This window comes from Nestor notabilis, unplaced genomic scaffold, assembly GCF_000696875.1.
Source record: "Nestor notabilis isolate BGI_N333 unplaced genomic scaffold, ASM69687v1 scaffold2218, whole genome shotgun sequence".
NCBI lineage: Eukaryota > Metazoa > Chordata > Aves > Psittaciformes > Psittacidae > Nestor > Nestor notabilis.
The window spans coordinates 99165-118792 of NW_009938551.1; the positions used below are offsets into that span (position 1 = coordinate 99165).

General features: G+C 40.7%; 1 protein-coding gene across 1 annotated transcript in view; it reads left to right on the plus strand.

Moving 5' to 3' along the window:
- The window catches only part of UNC13B (unc-13 homolog B (C. elegans)), a gene marked incomplete at its 5' end in the record, with an annotated part of 146943 nt that overhangs the window by 88898 nt on the left and 38417 nt on the right, over positions 1 to 19628 (plus strand). Inside the window, 7 exons of the mRNA XM_010019365.1 lie at positions 2468 to 2618; positions 3619 to 3687; positions 6444 to 6533; positions 7970 to 8104; positions 8927 to 9060; positions 9984 to 10069; positions 16946 to 17072. Coding sequence (XP_010017667.1) covers positions 2468 to 2618; positions 3619 to 3687; positions 6444 to 6533; positions 7970 to 8104; positions 8927 to 9060; positions 9984 to 10069; positions 16946 to 17072 — 792 coding nt within the window. The remainder of the gene's footprint in view (positions 1 to 2467; positions 2619 to 3618; positions 3688 to 6443; positions 6534 to 7969; positions 8105 to 8926; positions 9061 to 9983; positions 10070 to 16945; positions 17073 to 19628) is intronic.

A 19628-nucleotide genomic window follows, 5' to 3' on the forward strand; every position in this document is an offset into this window, starting at 1 on the left:
AATTAATGTCGAAGTTAAGGGCTGGAATTAAGCATCTACCTGAACAGTTTGTGTGCACATCTTTAAAATTAATTCTAAGAAATAACACCAATTTTGGTAGTGTAAATGACCATATTTTATTATTGATAGCTGAGCCATTTACAGTTTATGACTCAAATCTCCATTTGAGCACTCTGTTAATAAGGTACTGCCCAGGGCTCCCACTGGCAATTTCTGATGATTTGAGAAGGGATGAGGTTTTGTGAATGCCTTTGTCCAATATGTCTGTGTGGCAATTGATAAAATCCTTTAAAGTCACTAATTTCCCAGGTGCTGTTGAAGGCATTTATGGGAAGTTTGTATAATGGAGCCACTGATTGTCCTCTTTGGAGCTAGGCTAGTCCAGTTCTTGATCTTCAAAGAGCATTTTCCTTCTCACTATATTTTTACTTGGATTTGGGATTAGCCATTCTTCCTCTTAAAAACTAGTAGTCTTTAAGTAGGCTTGTAGACCTGGCTCATTTCTTATTTCAAATGTAATATTAAATATAGCAGACAAACGTGAACTTTTTCATGTTAGAAGCTGAAAGTTTTGGGATCTGAGTCCTTGGGTGAAGTATGATCTGTAATTACGTCACTTGCAAGCACCTTTTCTGCCTATTGATTTAAGCCAAAGTGGAAAAGAAATGGAAGGTAGGTCCAGAGGTCTAGTCCTTGCTTATAGCAGGATAAATTGGAAGTTGTACCAGGGTGCTCAGGGCCTCTTTCAGTTTGTTGAAAATTTCCAAGGGTGGAGATTGACCACCTCTTTGGGCTCCAGTCCTAAGACTGTATTACTCTAGGGAAGAAATCCATGGTTGAAATCCAAATTGGAAATTCCTGCTTTGAATTTCCTGTGCTGTAACTGCTGCATATTGCTGCTTATCTTTTAGTCTTTCCTCTTAAAAGGATTTTGTCCTGGCTTAGTATTCTCACTAACCCTCCCCTCTCTGCTAAGTAGTCAAGACATTGATTAGATTCCCACTCCTCACACCTTCTCTTCTTCAAGCTAAACAAAGCCATTTTGTATATCTTATCTTTATTTATCAAATACCTAAATGACCAATTCGTACATAGGTATTGTGTAGCAAGCAAGGCATCGGTATCATGTTTGTCTGAAATACTGATTTGTGAATTCTCGTTAAATTCTCTCACTGGAGCTTTTTTGGTTATAATCATTTGAACATTAACTAGCACAGAAGTTAATGTCTGTGATGAGTCCAAGGGCTGGAGCACCTTTCCTGTCAGGAAAGGCTGAGAGAGCTGGACTTGTTCCGCCTGGAGAAGAGAAAGCTCTGGGAAGACCTTAGAGTAGTCTTTCAATACTCAAATGGGGCTTATAAGAAAGATGGGGACAACTTTTCAGTAGAGCCTGTAGTGATAGAACAAGGGGGAATGGTTTTAAATTAAAAGGGGGTAGATTTTCATTAGCTATAAGGAAGAAATTCTTCACTATGAGGGTGGTGAGACAGTTGCACAAGTTGCCCAGAGATGGCTGCCCCATCCCTGGCAGTGTTCAAGGCCAGGTTAGACAGGGTTTGGAGCAACCTGCTCTACTGGAAGGTGTCCCTGTTCAGTGCTGGGAGGCTGGACCAGGTGACCTTTAAAGGCCCCTCCCAACCCAAACTATTCAGTGATTCTTTGAGTCCTATAGGGAGAAAGCTACATTTAGAAAGTAGTTCCTAGATTTACTTTGGGAGCTCAGTGAGGATTCCTGCTTAAAAAGGATTGCTTAAAAATGCCAACTCTCCTATCTGTTGGGATGAACTTTACTTGCCATGTCCCATAATATCAGACCTCTTAAACTCTGATTTCCCCCCCGCTTATGTCGAACAGATTTTCTTTGATTGTTTAATCATTTCACAAGCGTGGCCACTTCTGGCATAATTTTGATATTTCCTGCAGGAAGGTTCGTTGCATTTTAATGAGAGCAGTTAAATGGGAAAATGCAAATGAGTGTGCACGTTTCCTGCAGGCTAAGGGGTTAGCCCTAAGGAATCACATATCAGTGCAGCACAGAAATACTAGTGTGTGATCTCGCTGTGCTTGAATGCTTTCCAGTTACTGCTGCCTCATGTTACCTCAGAACCTGTGGCTGCCTCAAGTGGCAGCGAATTACATAGATTTCCTTGTGTCAAGCTCGAGTCTAGGAACTGGATTACAAACACAGGGTATCGCCTAAGTCACAACCTGTTGGCAAGAAATGGTGAAGAAGCTATTTTATGGAAAGGGCTGTAGTGAAAGGATTTCTCTTGTTTCAAGTGTATCTGTTGTCTAGATGTCATCTTTCTGAAAAAGCTCTGGGATGCTGCAGATTTACAGGAAGGGAGGAAACATAGCTTTCATCTGTTCATGGTGCCAGCCAGAGTAAGGGGGCTGTTAAAGGGATAGAGTCAAGTTGTGCTACACAAAAGAGACCAGAATGACTTACAGAACTGTCCTTTTGCAGGCATTTTGCATGTCTCTCCTCTAAATACATGTGTCCAGGCGTGCCAGCTGTGATGAGCACCTTACTTGCCAATATCAATGCTTATTATGCGCACACCACTGCCTCCACGAATGTGTCTGCTTCAGACCGCTTTGCAGCCTCCAATTTTGGGGTATGTTTGTGTGTTTGGTGATGTTACAATTGGATTTCTGTAATTTGCCTGTGGTCCTTCTGCATCTCAATAAATAACTAGTTCTGTGTAAAGAATATTGAATCTCTTGAGGAGTTGGAATCTGTGGAGCTCTTCTAGGCTAGACAAAGAGCATGGTTTAATTGTCATCACCATGCATTTTAGGTATTAATCAATGTAATGTATTATGATGTTTATTCTTTGTGTTCAAATTATACTGGAGCACAGATGGTATAGAATAAGCAAATAGCCTTAAACTCTGCGGGTGATACTGTTGATAAAATATATTGTATGATCTGATCGTTTCAGAACGTTGTTTTAAAAACAGAAACTGGTTTATGAAAGTACAAAACAAAAAATGTCTGTCCCCCTAATGGTTAAAATGTTTTTCATATAACATGTGGTGGAGTTGAGCGTGCTGGAAAAGTATTTGGAAAAGCTCGTGCTTCTCTTCAGACTGAGAATTTATAGATTGAATGAGGAGGTGTTCACGATGCCAGATCAGAATCCAGTGGAGAGACCTGACCTTGAGAAGATAGTCACGAGAAGCCTGTAATACTTGTCACTGAACTAACAGATAAGATCTTGGAGCTGTATCATTGCTCTGAATTAGACCTTTTTCTGCCTGTTCCTTTATTCATCTCTAAATAAATATTTTCTCTTAAATAGAAGTTTGGTGCAAATTGCAGACTAGAAATCAGAAGGCGTTTTGTTCTACCTCTACTTGAGAGTGATAATGGAGCATTTTTCTGATGTTACATGTGAACAATTCTAATGTTACACAGACTTCAGAAATAATTACAGTATGAGAGTAAATCCAAGAATCAAAAGAAAACACTGCTTGCACAATACCATGCATCCATATTGCTTCCTCCCACTCTCCTGAGATCTGACACTAATTCCCTGATACCCTGCTGCTTACACTGAACATCACTGGGGCAGTGATGATATGTGGTGTTTATTGGTGTTTTCTGCTCAACAGAAAGAACGATTTGTGAAGCTTCTGGACCAGCTTCATAATTCACTTCGGATTGATCTCTCAATGTACAGGGTAAGTAGGAATAAACAGAATCCTTTCAGGCATTCTGGTGGGCAGAGGGGAAACACACTATCTGGATTTCTTATATGTTTCTAAGTTTTTGGGTAGTTTCTGTCTTACGGAATTGTCATGTCAAGCATGTTGCATGAATACACCTTTTTGTTTTCCTCATGAATAGAACACGAACCATGTTTTTTTCTTCCATTATAACTTCCTAAAGACTTCTGAAATAATTTAAGGGTTGTGAACTATGCAAGTTGTATTAGATTAATTAATTTGAATTAGTCTTATCAGCTACTTCAGGTATCGTCTACAAATGGAAAACAGACTTGTTCTCCCCTAGTGAGACAGAAGTCTTTTAGAAGAACTGCCCTTGTGTTGTCACTTACTTCAGGTTTGGTGAACTTGGATCACTGACCCTGACTCTGGATCTACAAGATGTCCTTTCAGGTTGAGATCCTCCCCACTTCAGCATATTGGGGAGAGATGAGTTTCAAATGTTGGTATCGGTCCATCAGGCTCCTTAAACCCCCTAGTTTCTTTCCTTGCTGTTCCAGAGTCAACATGGTCTTACCATGTGACATGGCTTTTTTTTTCCTTTTTTTTTCTAATTTCTTGCTGTTTGATTTCAATCAGTGACCAATTCATTGAAAAATTTAACAATGGTGGCAAAATGTGAGCTTTAATTTTATTTATTTAAAAGTAGAACTTCTTATGATTAGCGCATTTATATGAACTACCGTAAAACATGCAGTATATGGAAACGTGAGCAGACTAAGAGGAGAAGTGCATTAAGAAGACATAAAAATGATGGGGCAAGATGCAAAAGAAGATAAAAGGAATGTTGTATAAAGAGCTATTCTAAAATGATGTCACTAGAAAGAGAAGGTCTGAAGAGAGCACTGATTGACTGAGTAGCAGAGGGAAAATTATCAAGTGGCAATAGGAATCTGTAGTGGTGATGTCTTTTTCGTTTGCTTGATCTTCAATAAAAGCTGCTTTCCAGTGGCTCATGCAACCAAACTGTGGACAAACAAGTAAGATCTTGCATAAAGGACCAGGAAAGATTTGTATAGTTTAAATAATTTAGCTGCTATCTAATTTGCAGTGTATTTACTGAAATGGCTGAAGCAATTTGGGAACTCTTAATAATTATTTTAAGATCCCTGAAGGGCAGGTTAAATTCTGGAAAAAAAGGTGTTGGTTTCTAGATTTCAAGACAGGAGATGGGAATTTCCAACTTAAATTATACAGATTAATCCTTCCTTTTCCCCTAATTTAATCAAGCTATTTTTAATCACTTTAAACAGTGAATTACTAGCAGTGTGGATTTGTGGAAAAGAAAGCGACAAACGGATGTGTGTTCTTTCCATTGGCAGGTCAGGATGGGAAAACTGGAGCCCTCTCGAGTAGCTCCAAGTCACCCTCTGAATAATTAGTTTGAAAACTGTTTTGTGAGCTGACATAAGGGAGATTGAATTTCAATATAAGTAATGTTATCTTTTCCTGATGATTATTTCTTATCAAGAACATGCATTCAATCCTCAGTGTTCATCCAGTGGTTTGTGTTTAAATGTTGAATGACAGAAGTCTTTGATTCTGATGAATACCGTGAGTGCCAGAGAGTCCCTGTCTGGGCAATGTAAAGTTTAAAATGAGAGTTGTCTAGGAATAAGCTTCTACAAATGACTCTAAAGAGTATTAAATTGCTTGCAGTGTTTTTCTGAACTGCAACAATACTTAATTGCTGTAAGGAGACAGCATATTTTTCTGCAAATCCCCAATAATAAATGAAAACTTGTTCCCTTCTGCCCTATTTACCTTTGTGCGTGTCTAATGTGTGTCTAATAATTTTTGATTGTGCGTGTATGAAGAGACTATCCAAGCAAAGGTTGCTTTTACCATTTTACTCGCAACAAAACCAATCATATCAGCTTGATTGTAACAACATGCTGAGAAACATGAATGCTGTTAAAGTACCAGGAAGGAGAGAGGGAATGTAGGAAAGGGCACAGTGCCAGAGGTCAGAATAGGGACAGACTCTTGCAAGAAGCAAAGCTTGTTGTATTCAGCATATGCACTTACATGCATATATATACATATGCACACATACGTATCATATCTGGAAGGGACAATTAGACTTCTAATTTCAGTCGAACCCAGATAGTGGAAGAGGAAACTGTGGTCATGGACAGCAGGGTGGTGGACTAAGTATGTAAAATAAATGCATTAGAGCAAGGACACATGCTTATCTTAGCAGATTGGGTCACAGACGGAACTGGGTGGTTACCATGACTTCTTACAGGGAGCAGCGCTCATTTTCCCTTCTCAGGCCTGTTTATTTCTGTGGGGACATTGCTAATATACCACACCTCTCTCTGTCTCAGAAGAGAAGCCAAAATGCAATCAGTGAGTGCAGAAATGAAAGGGTCCACACAAGCGACATCAAGCAAGAGGCCAGGAGATGCTGGTGATGTGGCTGTTGCTCCTTGCCTTCTCCTTGTGCAGCCAAGGAGAGAGCTCCTTCTGCTGAGGGCTGTCAGTCTCCTGGCATCCACAGATTTTACATTCATATGAGAAGCTATTTAATTAAGCAAACAGATACGCTCCTGCAGCAAAAAGGCCTTATTTATTGAGCATTGTTTTGACTGGTAAAAGCTTCTCAAGCAGGAAATGTTTCCAAGACACTTTCCTTATTTAGCACATGCTTAAAGTCTTGCATGGATCTGACTGTGCTTTCCAACAGGATTTTCCTTTTCTGTCGACAGAATAACTTCCCAGCCAGCAGCCGTGAACGGCTGCAGGACCTGAAGTCTACAGTGGATTTGCTGACCAGCATCACTTTTTTCAGGATGAAGGTAGTGTTATGTGTAGGGATGGGAATGGAACCTCTGCAGTTTTTGCCCTAGGAGTTGGTTTCTCATTTTCAAACCATTGTTTCATATTGTTGCTTTAAACAGTTACGGAAAATGGAGATCATCTGCTGACCATGTAATAAACATCCACGTTTTATCTTTACTTCACTGTATTTTGTATCATGAAGATGAAAGTTGTTTTTTCCCCTGGGGTTTGTCAGTCATAAATAAAGCACAAATAAAAAAAAAAAAAAAAAAAAAAAAGAGGAAAAAAGAAAATTCTGGTTTTGGGAAGATAATTTACTTTCAGTAATAGCATTAGGAAGCTTTTCCTGTGTACAACATTTATCAGTCACTACCATCTCTTCACCATCTTTTATCTCATAAATATGTTTAAATTTATTTCTTGGGGGGTGAGATACTGAAATGGGATCATATCTGTCAGTAGAGATCCAAGAGGGCTTGTTATGAATACTGATGTGCTGTTTATGTAGTTAAGCGTATGGTTCTAGCAGTGTGTAATGAGATTATTCCTACTTTTCTTTTTTAATATTGTAGGTTAGCACATGTCACTTAGTAATTTTTATCTTATCAAAACTAAAGCAGATCTTTAATTTGAGGTGTTTCAGAATGTGTTTATAACTTTATTCTTAAGCCGTAGGGTAAATCATATTTTAGAACTTTATTTTGATAGTGCCCATTCAGACAATGTGTCCGTATTGAAAGTTTGCTTTATAGAAATACTCTGAGAAGTTTAGAGGTAGTGACAATATCAAAATTGTCTGAAGATGTAGTTTCATTTGCAGGGTGATGCCTGCATATTTGTTTAGTTTGAAGTAGTCCTGCAGTGTTTTTCTAAAGCAATGAAATAATGAAAAGAGCTGCTGTTGGAAGAGGAAGAAGCGTATCAGATGGTATGTCCCTAAGGAGTCTGGTGTACTTTAAAATTCAATAAAGCTTGTGATGAAAGATGTCCTTAGAGGAAGTTTTTGTATTTAAAGGCTTGCAAGTGTTTGGTCTTCAGCAAGGCTTTCCAGGTTAGATGTAATTTCTTCCTCTGGTGTATTGCACATTCTTCCAGTGTTAAGAAAGATTGCTTGCTGGTTTCATAGCAAAATTGTATAAATTTAGCAGAAATTGTGTGTGCTTGGCTTGGATTATGCACACATCAAAACACATGATTTATTTATCCTGAAGATCATCATTGGTGCTTCAAAATCCCTGTTAAGTTCCAGACAATCCTGCGGGGACGTAAGTGTTGTCACTGCTTTTTTATGTCTGGAGAGAGCAACCCATTCACGGTTGCAGATCACTGATAGCACAGGTTGCTGAAAGCAGACCTACCAAGTCCTGAGTAGCTCCCAAACTGCCGACTTGTTCTTTCCATGTTTGATTTATGAACAGTGCTTATTTCACAGTCTTTGTTGTCTCCTTGTCAGGTCCAAGAGCTGCAGAGTCCACCCCGAGCCAGCCAGGTAGTGAAGGACTGCGTGAAAGCTTGCCTCAACTCCACCTATGAGTACATTTTCAACAACTGTCACGAGCTGTACAGTCGCGAATACCAGACAGATCCTGTGAGTAGCTGATAAGCAGGCAGAAATCCAAGTCTCTGATTTTCTTTAAATAATAACAAGAATACTAATTGGTATAGAAAGCCAACACAAACAAAATTATATGACTTGTTATCTTCTGAATGCAAAAACTTGTAATCAGTTAATGAACACTAATTAGTAAGTGGAGGATGATAATTATTTTACAGTAACTAATTACGATTCGTTTTGCCAGCTCAGCTATTCTATTTCATGATCAGTTATTTGCAAAGGGAAGGTTTAATGCAGCTTTGAGTGAGAAAAAGCCAATTAGAGAAAAATGTAGACAGTTCAAAAAACTGTTCTTAGCATAGGTAAACCTTGAGTAGTGAAATTTTATCTTGGTTACTAGCACCCAGTGACCTGCTCTGGGTTTAGGAGGTACCTCTAGACACAAACTGTTTTCAAATCCATGAGAGCTCTGCTGGCCACTCTGCAGTAATGCACGCACAATGTGTCAGTGTGGATATAGTTATCAACCCAAGTCCCTAAAAAGCAAGTATTTCAAACAAGCTTAGAGCAAATGATGTCTCAGAAGGTCTCCTGAAGTCTGCCCTGCTCTTGGCATGGTAAATGACAAAACAGGCATTATTTGGCTTTAAGGCTACCAGTAAGCAATATGGTTTGGCTTGTTACTCTGTTTTGCATGAGATCATGTAAGTTGACAGCAGGCATTAATAATTTTAAGCTCTTCAGAAGAGTGGTCCATAGGGAATTACTGTTTGGAATTCCTATGGAGATCTACATTTGCCAGCTTTTTCTTTCTCTTTTAAATTTACACTGGTTTTCCAATGGCTTCCTTCCCAGAACAAAAATCAGGACCTTCCTCCTGAGGAACAGGGCCCCAGCATCAGGAACCTGGATTTCTGGCCCAAGCTCATCACTTTGATAGTTTCCATCATAGAAGAGGACAAGAATTCTTACACCCCAGTCCTGAATCAGTAAGAATCTTCCTTGTCTTGTATGTCTAATGCTAGTCTCTGTGTGCTCTGCTTTATTTGTTAAACTGCTTTCTATCTCTTCTGTCACTTGTGTATTTATGGAAGTACTTATCTTGTCTGTCTGTCTTTCTGTCTTATCTGTCTCTGTCTATATAAATAACTCTTTTTGATTGGGATGGAAGAGTATCAAAAAGTTCAGTTACGATGGCGTTCAAGCTCAAACACCCTGATTATTACAATCCTGAACTCAGGGAGACACCTGAAAATGGGGTGAGAGTTCTTTTGGTTTTTTCTCACGTTGAGCAGTTCTGGGATGCGCATTAATGCACACACGTGGTGCTGTGCTGACAACACTTTACACTGTGATTTAGGAATATGCTGTCCATGCAGCACTGGGAGATTGCAGTGGGTGGGATTGGCACATTGGAAAGGAACCTGAAACTAGTCTATTTGACTGGTGGATACTCCTCCAACAGTCCCATGGGGCAGGAGCTATCTGACAAAGTATTACACACAAAATGCTGGATTATGGCCTAGTGATCATTGATTTAACATGGGAAGGACACATGTATTCACAGGTCAGCCTAGAAAAAAAGGCATATGGACAAGAAAGCAGAAAAAGCTGCAAGGGCACTGAGATCATGTTCCCAGAATTATTGTATGCTTCTCTTCTAGGAGAGACATCCAGGGCTTGGCTTTTCGAGTTAAAATGAATCTCAGTAGCAGTGTTGTTTTCAGGTTTTTTAATCTATGCCACAGAGTCCAATTCATGATCTCTGATTTCCATCTGGTCATTTATCTAGGATGAAGGAAGCGTATGTAATGTTGAGCTCTTCAGCTTGTAGTTTAGCCCAGACTTGAATAAAGAATAGAGAGCCCTTTGATCTGATACATGCCAAAGCCTTTCCCTAATGTCCCCTCAGGTTTCCTCAGGAGCTTGCTGTTGGAAAGATCAGTGCAGAGGTGATGTGGAGCCTTTTTGCCCAGGATATGAAATATGCCATGGAAGGTAAGAGAATTCCTCCCTGTTTCCAGCTGACTTGTTGCTGATTTCTCGTTCTGCATCCATTTGGTGTAAATGAGGCTTAAGCACATTAGTAGCACTACTGTTTAGAGCAGGGATTTCTAGCGCTTTATATGCGGACAGCTGCATAATGGGTGAAAATTGAGGCTGAGATCTGCATGAGCTCTATACCTGTGTGTCAGGCTTTGTTGCAAGCTGGTTTTTGTCATCCCAGCTGGTTTGAAACCAGAAGTTCACTTTGGCAGCTTATTTTTGCAATGTACAATGGTAGAAAGGGCTGGAGAAGTAGGTGGACTCTGGATTGTGCCATGGCCATAGTTCCCTGGATAGTACAGCATAGACAGTCTTAAGCCATTGGCAGAATCATATTGTTAGAACAAATCCTGCTTCAGACATATTCATTTTTAATTAATCTTGCAAAATGCCACCCAACTCCTAGAAAAGGAGACGTTTCCTGTTTCTGAAAATGAGGTAGGCATACAGAGCCCAGCAAACTCCTGGGAAGGAATTCTGCTGCTTGCAGTACACTTCTGATGGTTGATTACAGTTTCTGAATTTATTTTTAGTTCTGTAAATTCATTTGCACAATGTAATCATCTTCTTACAAAGTTCAGAGAGCACCCAGCTTCTACCAGATCTGCAACTGTGGTAGCAGTTTTTTTCCCAGTATTTTGCAGGGACAGGCTTTATGATCATCTGTAAGCTGAATTGTAATAAACCAGGTAAGTGCTGATAAATAAGTGCAGATAAACCAGCCAGTGCTGCCTATGGCATGCTACTGTATTCATATTCCAAAACAAAGTGAAGCTACTGCTTCTGGTCAGTCACAAGATTATATTTGATCCATTTGTCCCCAGTTTGATCTCAGGTCACTCCTAGAAGTGACAGCCTGTTAGATGCTCACTTCAGACCACTAGGAAAAACTGCTGACAGTAAGAGTTTCCTGCATCTTGTTCTTTGGAAACAGTCTGTGGGGTTGCTCTGTAAGCAAGGAGGATTGACTCCATCTACTTCTTAGTCTTCAACAGCGCACCAGGAGTAGAGACTGTGCTGTGTGGGTACACCCTTTGCCAGCTCTAGGCTTGAATTCAGCAGGCTGCAAGTCTGGATGAAGTGTTCGCACTTCTGTGTTATGCACTTTTTATATACACTTGTACCCCACAGTTCCTTTATGTTGTGAGGTCATGTTGTAAGAACAGACACTGGGAAGAAGGACTAAGACCTACTATGTTAAGAGTGTCTTTTATAGTGACTGTCACTACTTGCTTGTGTGTTAGAAACAAGGCAACTGTGATAACTTCATGTTCACTTTCCCTAGAAACTGTTTGCTCCCGCAAACCATTTTGGCTTCCCTTTCTATTTTGTCCTTATCTACCCATGTGTGCTCACCCTCAGGAATTTATAATGCAGTTGCTCTTCTACAATTTGAAAGTGCTGTATCTTCCTCTTTTATCAGCAGTCATCAGAATTGGATCTCTGCAGATCTAGTTGCAGACTTTCCTAAGATTCCTCTTCTCTGTTGCATCCAAAATGCAGCTGCAAAAAGGTTACTGATTCTGTATGTGAATTTGACTGTCAAAGGGGATGAGATTTTGACTGGGTTATTTTTTATTTTTTTCCTCTTGTAAATGGTACTCTGGTTGGTTGCCAGTGCCCTGGTTAGCTCTGCCTCCCAGGTTTTCTCTTTTCACATCTCATACCATTTACCCTTTGACTCTGTCCACCCTGGTGAACCTGGGCTTAGTTTAGCTTTTCCTGGCATCCTTCTGGTCACTTGCGAGCTTCTTAAAGCAAGTATTGTTAGAACTTTTCCACCCATGAGTTCACCAGCCCATAGCAGATACTTCCTGAAAGAGTATCCTTATTCAAAGTATTTTGTGGTGAGAAAAGTTGAGACAGAGGCAGCTGATGGGCAGGGAAGGGTTTGCCTTTTGAATGAAAGCTGAAAAACTGTGTGGTATATGTATCTGTGCTCCAGCTGTGCAAGTCCTGCAGGAGGATTGAACAATGGTAGAGTCTGTGTTGGTGTGTATCTCTTCCAAATATATTTTAAAGAAATCCTCAGAGTGCAGAATTCTGTTTGATGTGAACATGATTCCTCACTGCTTTGCTCTCATAAACTTAGGAATAGAATCTTTAGAACAAGCTATACAATAATTCAATTACAGGCCTTACTACAAGTGTTTTAAATACAGATGATTAGATTAGCTCGCTGCATTTATTTATTTATTTTTAATGAGGGGATAAGAGGGATTAAAGGAGACAGATTAACCCATGTGAAGGATGATGATTAGATTCGCTGTCCTCAGCTCTTGCCTCTGTCATTTCTCAGTTCGTGGAGTAATCTGTGGGTATGTTTCTGGTGTGCTCAAAAATCTGTATGCATCAGGAGCTCTCTGCAACAAAAGCTAATTGCTTTGTGGATATATGTGCATATGAACTCAGAGTATAACTCTTGCGTCTAACTTTCTTCATGGTGTTTTCCCTGATGTTCTGTTCCTAAGTTCTAGATAACATGAGCTCATTCATCTCACCAAGTGGTAAGTTTGTGCATCTTGGTAGAGTTTATAGTTGCGAGTAGGCAAAGACCTTCATCTGTTACCCATAGTTTTAGTACTTTGTATGTAGTTGCTAATATTAGTGTTAGTCCTGTAGTTTTATGACACTGATGAGCAGATCTGCAAAGATGACTTGGACGACCACACTGCTGCTGCAGAAATGGAGAGCAAAACACCTATTTTCTATTTCAGCAGCTGTTAGCAGTAGTCACAGCAGCAGTGTGTTTGTCTGCTGGAAGGCAAGTGCATGGCAGACCTATGTTATGCCTTCATCTCCTCTAAGGAGACTCAGCTTCTGAGACACAGCAGAAACTCCCAAGATCTACCCTACTTGGTTTTTACTTTTTCCCCCAAAGCAGTGACAGCTCAGGGTACCGTGAACAGCAGACTGGCCCTTCCCTTCTTACTGGCAAGGCAGTATACAATGAGGCATCGAGAAGTGTCCCTTTTTCCCTATCAACCTGAGATTAAAACAGATGGGATACACATGTTGTATGGCCCAGACTTGGCTGGGAAGATCATTCTACCCTGGAGTCACAATAGTGTAGAGGATGTTTTTTACAAGTCATACAGTTAGCTCCACCTCTGGGATGCTGACTGGTGCTTGATAGTCTTCTTGTGAGTCCACTGGTAATGGGGGTTACTAGTTCTTTATTGTCATCTGTGAAACTTCTGCAACCCAGAAAACACAAATACCCTGAGCAAAGAGGGCTTCTGCCCTTTCTTTAGTAGAAGACAGTAATAGAAAATCAAGGTCATCCTTGACAGCAACGTTTAGTCTTAGTTTGGACATATCACCATTAGGAGAGTTGCAAACTGGAAGCATCTCTGGTAGGAAGAGAGACTGAGTAGAGCTGGTGAGCTGGATTGTAATAAATCTTTCTGCCACATTCTCACTTCTAGTAAGTGGAGGGGAATCAGATGCATGGACAGATGCCAGCTGTCTAAAGTGTTAATGCTTTGGCAGCCTCAGTACCTATAGATTTTATTTGCAGAAATTTGGTACTATTAGCTAGAAATTAACCCATGGAAAGTAGGCTAACAATCAAGAAAAAAAAACCAACCATGGATTAAGGATGTGGTAGATTAAGGAAGTCCTGTTCTCTGCCTGAAAATTAAAACTGGACATGACATTAGAAAGTGTGCTGCTAGGAAGCAGTTCCCTATCAATGTGTTAATAATATGGCCTCAGTGACCCTAGAAGCTCTTCTCTGGAGGAGGCTGTTTGCAGATGAAATCTGCTGAGGAAGTGTGAGGGACTTGCAGAACTCTTGTGGTCTTTTCAGGGTAAAACACAGCAGCTGCTGCAAAATACCTGTGCACTCTTTCACTGTTGCTGCCACTAAGCTCTTCAAAAGCCAGCAGGTTATAAAGCAGAACAGAAATGTGCTAAGACTGATGGCTCCTGTGCTCTTCATTTTACTTTTATCCAAAATGGGTTTTCAAAGTATACCTCTGGCTGCTGTGTTTCCATCTCGCCTTCAAGTGCTCTTTAAGATTTCCCTTTACAAAGAATGCAGCTGATCAGACTGTGCAGGGTCTATCGAAGGGGGAAGGCAGATGGAACGAGATGTTTGGGATGAAGGGGCTTTGTGGCTTTGTTTGCTTTCTTTGTCCTCCAGCATGTTTGAGCTGTTATAGTTCACTTTTGTCTTTTTTCTGTCACAAGCCCCACCTTTCTTCCGCATACGTAAAGTTCTCTTTTATGGTGGTAAGACTTCTCCTTCTTTCTTCTACGTTCCTGTAGTTTTATTCCCTTGGTGTCAAGCCTCTCCTTTACTGTTTAGATGGCTAGGTAGTCCCAGTAGCAGTCTGTGGGCTTACACTTCTGTGGCTGCTTTGTATCTTCCTCTTCTGCAACTTAATAGCCTTTTGAATGTTGTAAACCCCAGGAAAGGCTTGAATTAGTTGCTCTTAGTGCACTGCTTACTTCTGAGGAAATAAATCTGAGTTCTTTTTACCTCCAAGCCAGACCTTCCTTCTGCAGGGATAGCGCTTTCCTCATGTGGGAACAGCACCTGGGTGTCAGCACATGTCAAAGTTAATGAAGTTGTAATTGTCCATTGATTTCCTTGCTGTCACAGGGAGCTAAGCAGGCATGATTATTGCTGTGTTTGTTTCCAGTCTGAGATGTGCAGAGAGCTCTGCATTTTCTTCTGCAGTTATTCTGGAGGAAGATCAGCAGTTCAGACACTGGGTATTCCCATATACTTCCTTAGTGCTCCAGAAAGATACTAGATTTATTAATGTATAGCAAGAATGTTATACATTCTCCAGTACAAGCAAATTTGCTGTGAAGAGCAATGGATCACAGTACCTGTGAAACAGTAGCACATGTAATTTGTCCATCAAACCATCACCTCTGGAGACTGTGTGTCTTGGATAATGGGTGTTTTAATTTCTTTAAAGCAGAGGTTGGGTGTGTTTGGGTTTTTTTTGATATTGTATCTGCTACATGGTGAAGAAGGAAATCTGTATTACACTGTTAGAGGTTTGCAAACAGCTCACTGAAGCGTTCCACTGTTTGAATATTGACAAGGCTTGCGGAATAAGTATGCATGTAAAGTTCTTTGTTTCTTGTGTTTTCGGTTGGATAATTCCTAATTTATTTGGCCTTTCTTCTTGCGCATGTTTTTGGAGCTGAGAGAGATGTGGAAGTTTTTTAATGGTTTGAAATTGTTATGAGAATTCATATTTACATGAAAATAGATGATGATATTGTAAGATAAGCTTGTCTGTCAGGTAGAAAGCTGGAGCCATTTTGCATCATTAGGATGTATCTTCTGCTGGTGAATATCTGCAGCATGTATTGCTTGCATGTGCATATATCTACCCAGTTACCGGATACTTGTATTGAAGCCCTAGATAAAAGTCATTCAAAGATTTCCACCTTTTAACATAGTTGGATCCTGTCTACACATCAGTAGTGATGCTGCTGGAAAGCTCCATCAATAATGAGGTAACCCTATAAAAGGTAGAAGGATTAGTCTAATGTCAAATTATTTTGGGGAAAAAAATATGTCTAAATCAAAATAATGTGTATTTTAGTCTCGTATCTCACACTGTAGCTGTGGACTAGGAGCTTGCTGCGGTGCTAGAGTGAACAAAGAAGCCTGGCACAAAGTGTATTCATGTTGTTGAAACTTGGCAGAAGAAAGAGATGGATATGGACAGGCGGCAGTAGGGGGTGGTAGAATTGGACACCTGATAATTCAGGATCACAGTGCAGGCAAAAGCAAGCTGCTGAGTCCCCTTAGCATCATGAAAAAGGAATTCTTTTTTTCTTTTCAAAGAGGATTTTGAAGAAAAGCAGTGCAGTAGGAGCTGCCTATATAAGCAAATGAGGGGTGGCTTGGGAGAAAGCATTGAGATTGTTTGGGAGAACTTAAGTAGCTCACCGTCAGGGATTGTGGGCTACTCTGAGGTGGCAGTCAGCTGCTGAATGATGGTAGTATGGGCGTAGGCTGTGAAAGGTCTTGAGGGCAAAGACATGGAGCATACATTTCTTGTGAGAGGGGAAGGTGAGCAGTGGCCTAGGAGCATGATCTCTGCAGAAACATGGGTCTGAGTATGGCAAGCGCTTCAGCAGCAGAGGTGTGTGGGAAAGGTCATGTTTGTTACACAGGGAGGAACAACATTGTCCCAGCATCGCCTGGGTACAAAACCATAATGAAACCTGGCAGGAGAGGAGGCTTAACAGCAGGTAGATATCCACGGGTCACTTCAGTGGACTGTGCTCAGGAAGGCAATACAAATAAGAAAACTTTTGTCTTCTGGAAGAGAAGTGCCATGAATTTCTCCAAACTGGGGATCAGGGAAGGCTCCAGCTCCTGTGTAGCTCATTTGTACTTGCTTGTGACTCACACTGTCAAACTCTAAAGAACTTGATGCTCTCTACTCTTGTCTCTTGGGGGATGAAGTGTAACATGTTGATACTGCCTTACTTTATATCCGAGAATGAACAGATTTGCTCTCCTTGATTTGTTCCCTGCAAAGGTGAAATCTGGAATGTCATGTGTTAAATGCTTAAGAATGTTCTATTTTTATTGCTTTGAAAGCCAAAAAGTCTTCAACAAATGGAAGTATTAATTGGAGCTACAGAAATAGACTCCAGAGCCTGAACAGTCAACCACCAAGAACCCCTGCCTGCTGCCAGAATCTTGTGTTGTGAAGATTTTGTGGCTCTGTAGGTGCTTCACCCTCAAAACCGTTGCATTCTGTGGACATGCTTTATAAGACACTCTTGTGCATGATGCAGTGATAATGGTAAATTCAGACCTAATTCCTTTTGTTTTCCTTACAGAACATGAGAAACACAGACTGTGTAAAAGTGCAGACTATATGAATCTACACTTCAAAGTGAAGTGGCTGTACAATGAATATGTTCGTGATCTGCCTGCCTTCAAGGGAAAAGTGCCTGAATATCCAGCGTGAGTGTGTTACTAAGATTTAAGTAGTAAATCCCCACAATCTGTCTCCTTTACCTTGAGGATAGTAATTTGGTTTTCTCCTGTGGCTGCCTTCATGATACACCATTTCTTCACTCCTGATTTTCTGTGTTTGTGTGCATGTTTGTCCCCTCTGGTGTTCTGTACCACTGTCACTGTCATAATTCAATCCCTTATTGTACAGTATCTCCCAAGATATCAAAAGCTTTAGCAATGTCAAGGACAGTCTTTAAACTACTTCATGCCTACACTGTGGGCTTTGGTCAATTCTTGAACAGCAGACTTCTGGATGTAAGCTTACATTCTTCTGTTCATAGACACAGCTTTATCTGTATGTACTGTATGTATGTCTCTGTGTATGAATGTCATATGTATACACACACAACAGGATTTGTAAGTAAAGATAATGTTGGGGGTTTTTTTTTCTGGTTTTGTTGTTTGGTTGGGGTTTTTTGTTTTTGGGTTTTTTTTTAATTAAGACCAGGAGGGTTAGTTGTAAAAATCAGATAAGCTGTTGTTCTTAAGCTCTAAGCAACTGTTTGCAACTTTTACTTAACTTTAAGAGAGCAGCAGTAGATTTCAGACCTGAAAAAGGTTTATGAGCCCAATGTTTTCTGAGCAGCCTGGAGAGAATACTGTAGCTAGAATCCCACGCTTGGCTTAAGGCAAGAGCTGGTGTGTTGTTTCTGACCAGTGTTTAATTGGTTTTCAGAGGCTTTCAGTGATGGTTGCTCCACATTTCCTTGAAGCAGTTTTTTCCCTGTGCTTCACTGTTAACCTTCCACTGGGTTTTGGAGGTTTAACACAATCCCTTTTTTCCCCCTCCAAATCTTCCATGCTTTCATTTGAGCTTGTTATCCTGTTCTACCAGTGTGGGCATGAAGAACAACTTGTTCCTCTTTTACAAGAGTAAAATGCTCTTCTCATGTCCCCTTCCCAGTCTTCTGCTGGTTCCCATTTGTTCCCAGCTTTCCTTGTAAGTGAAGTTTTCTTGCCTCTTTGCATCCAGTCTGTGTCTGGATTTAAACCACCCAGACTTAAATAATGATGTTTCATCTAGACCTTGCCTTGCAGGCGGTGCTGCCGCTCTCACACGCTGGATAGATAGCAGCCTTTTTTATTTTACTTCAGTGGTATTGTTGGCTAGTGGTGCTTCCAATGGGCCACAGGCAATCCCCCAGGCACCCTCAACAGTGTCCTGCTTAGCTGTTCTTCCCATCTGATATATGGCTGTTCACTGAGGTCTAAATGCAGCATTTTGCACATGCCCCTCTTGAAAAAAAAACATCTTGCTTGGACTGTGTTTCTAGATTGCCATTTTGAATTCTCTCTCCATCCTATGGTGCATGCAGTCCCTCAAGTCTGGCGCTAGCTGCATACTAAGACTTCAGGCAGTTGGTGCAATTGGGCTATGGGTCTTGCCTAACAAATCAGGTCAGCAAGAGGCATTAACTCAGTGAATAGGGTGCTGGAGTGACAGTCTCAGAAGCCCGGTTCTCTTTGCTGCGCCTCTGAGTCACTGTAGTCTCAGGCAAGCCATCAGATAGTCTTAATCTCTCTTTTTCTCTTGTGTAATCAGGATAATAATGCTTGGTTTCGTTCTGCAGTCTTTTGCAGACTGTTCTGCTCTGCTGGCCTTTTTGGTAGAGCTTCAGTGCTCATGTACATGTGCAGCTGCTGGCTTTGTTACTTCACTTCTGTGTTTTAGTACAATAGCCACATTGCAGACATGGGTGATGTTTATTTCAACCATAACCTTCACCTGTCAAGAAATAGCCTCTAGGTATCAATTACAGCAATGCACTCTTGTCCTTTGATTTGCTTCATCACAAGCACTTTTAGTCTTGAAGCTTCCTTAAACCAAGTGAGCCCATGCATCATGTTTGCACATCAGTAAACTCTTTAGATGAAACTAAATTGTTGCTGTCCAGTGAAAAACTGAGTTGTTCATCTACTCCGCAGACAAGAGGCTATCCACAGCCTTGCTTGTTGTGTTGGAACTTTGAGAACCCATGTTTCTGATAACTTTGAGGTATGATTGAGTAAAGTGAAGGCTCCAAAGTGTTGAAGCTGAAGGCTTTATACTCCCCTTATCTTGTGAAATTCAGCAGCAGTTTGTGAAACTAAAGTAGCAGTGTAGCTGGGAGTGGATCTTAAAAACTTCCTCACTCCATTTTTAGCTGCCAGCTAAAAGATGTGAAGTGTCAGTTTCCAAAGTACTGTAGCTTTTTAGATGTGTAAATGTTTTGTGTTTTGTTTTAATATGGATGTTAGCATGCAGCTAGTATTGTAGCTGTACTGAAGGCTACCTCCTCTCTGATGGGGGAAGACCCTCCTTTGAAATCCTGTCTTGCTTTTCTGGCTCACTTCATCAAACATAGTATTTGTTCTTTTACTCTTTGAACCCCTACCTGCCTTCTTGCTTCTGCATTTGCCAAGGCCCACAGGATGTTCATTGGGTACCCACATGCATCCACACAGCAAATGAACAAGATTAATTCACCTGTAGACTGACACCACAGGAGCCAGGATCATGGC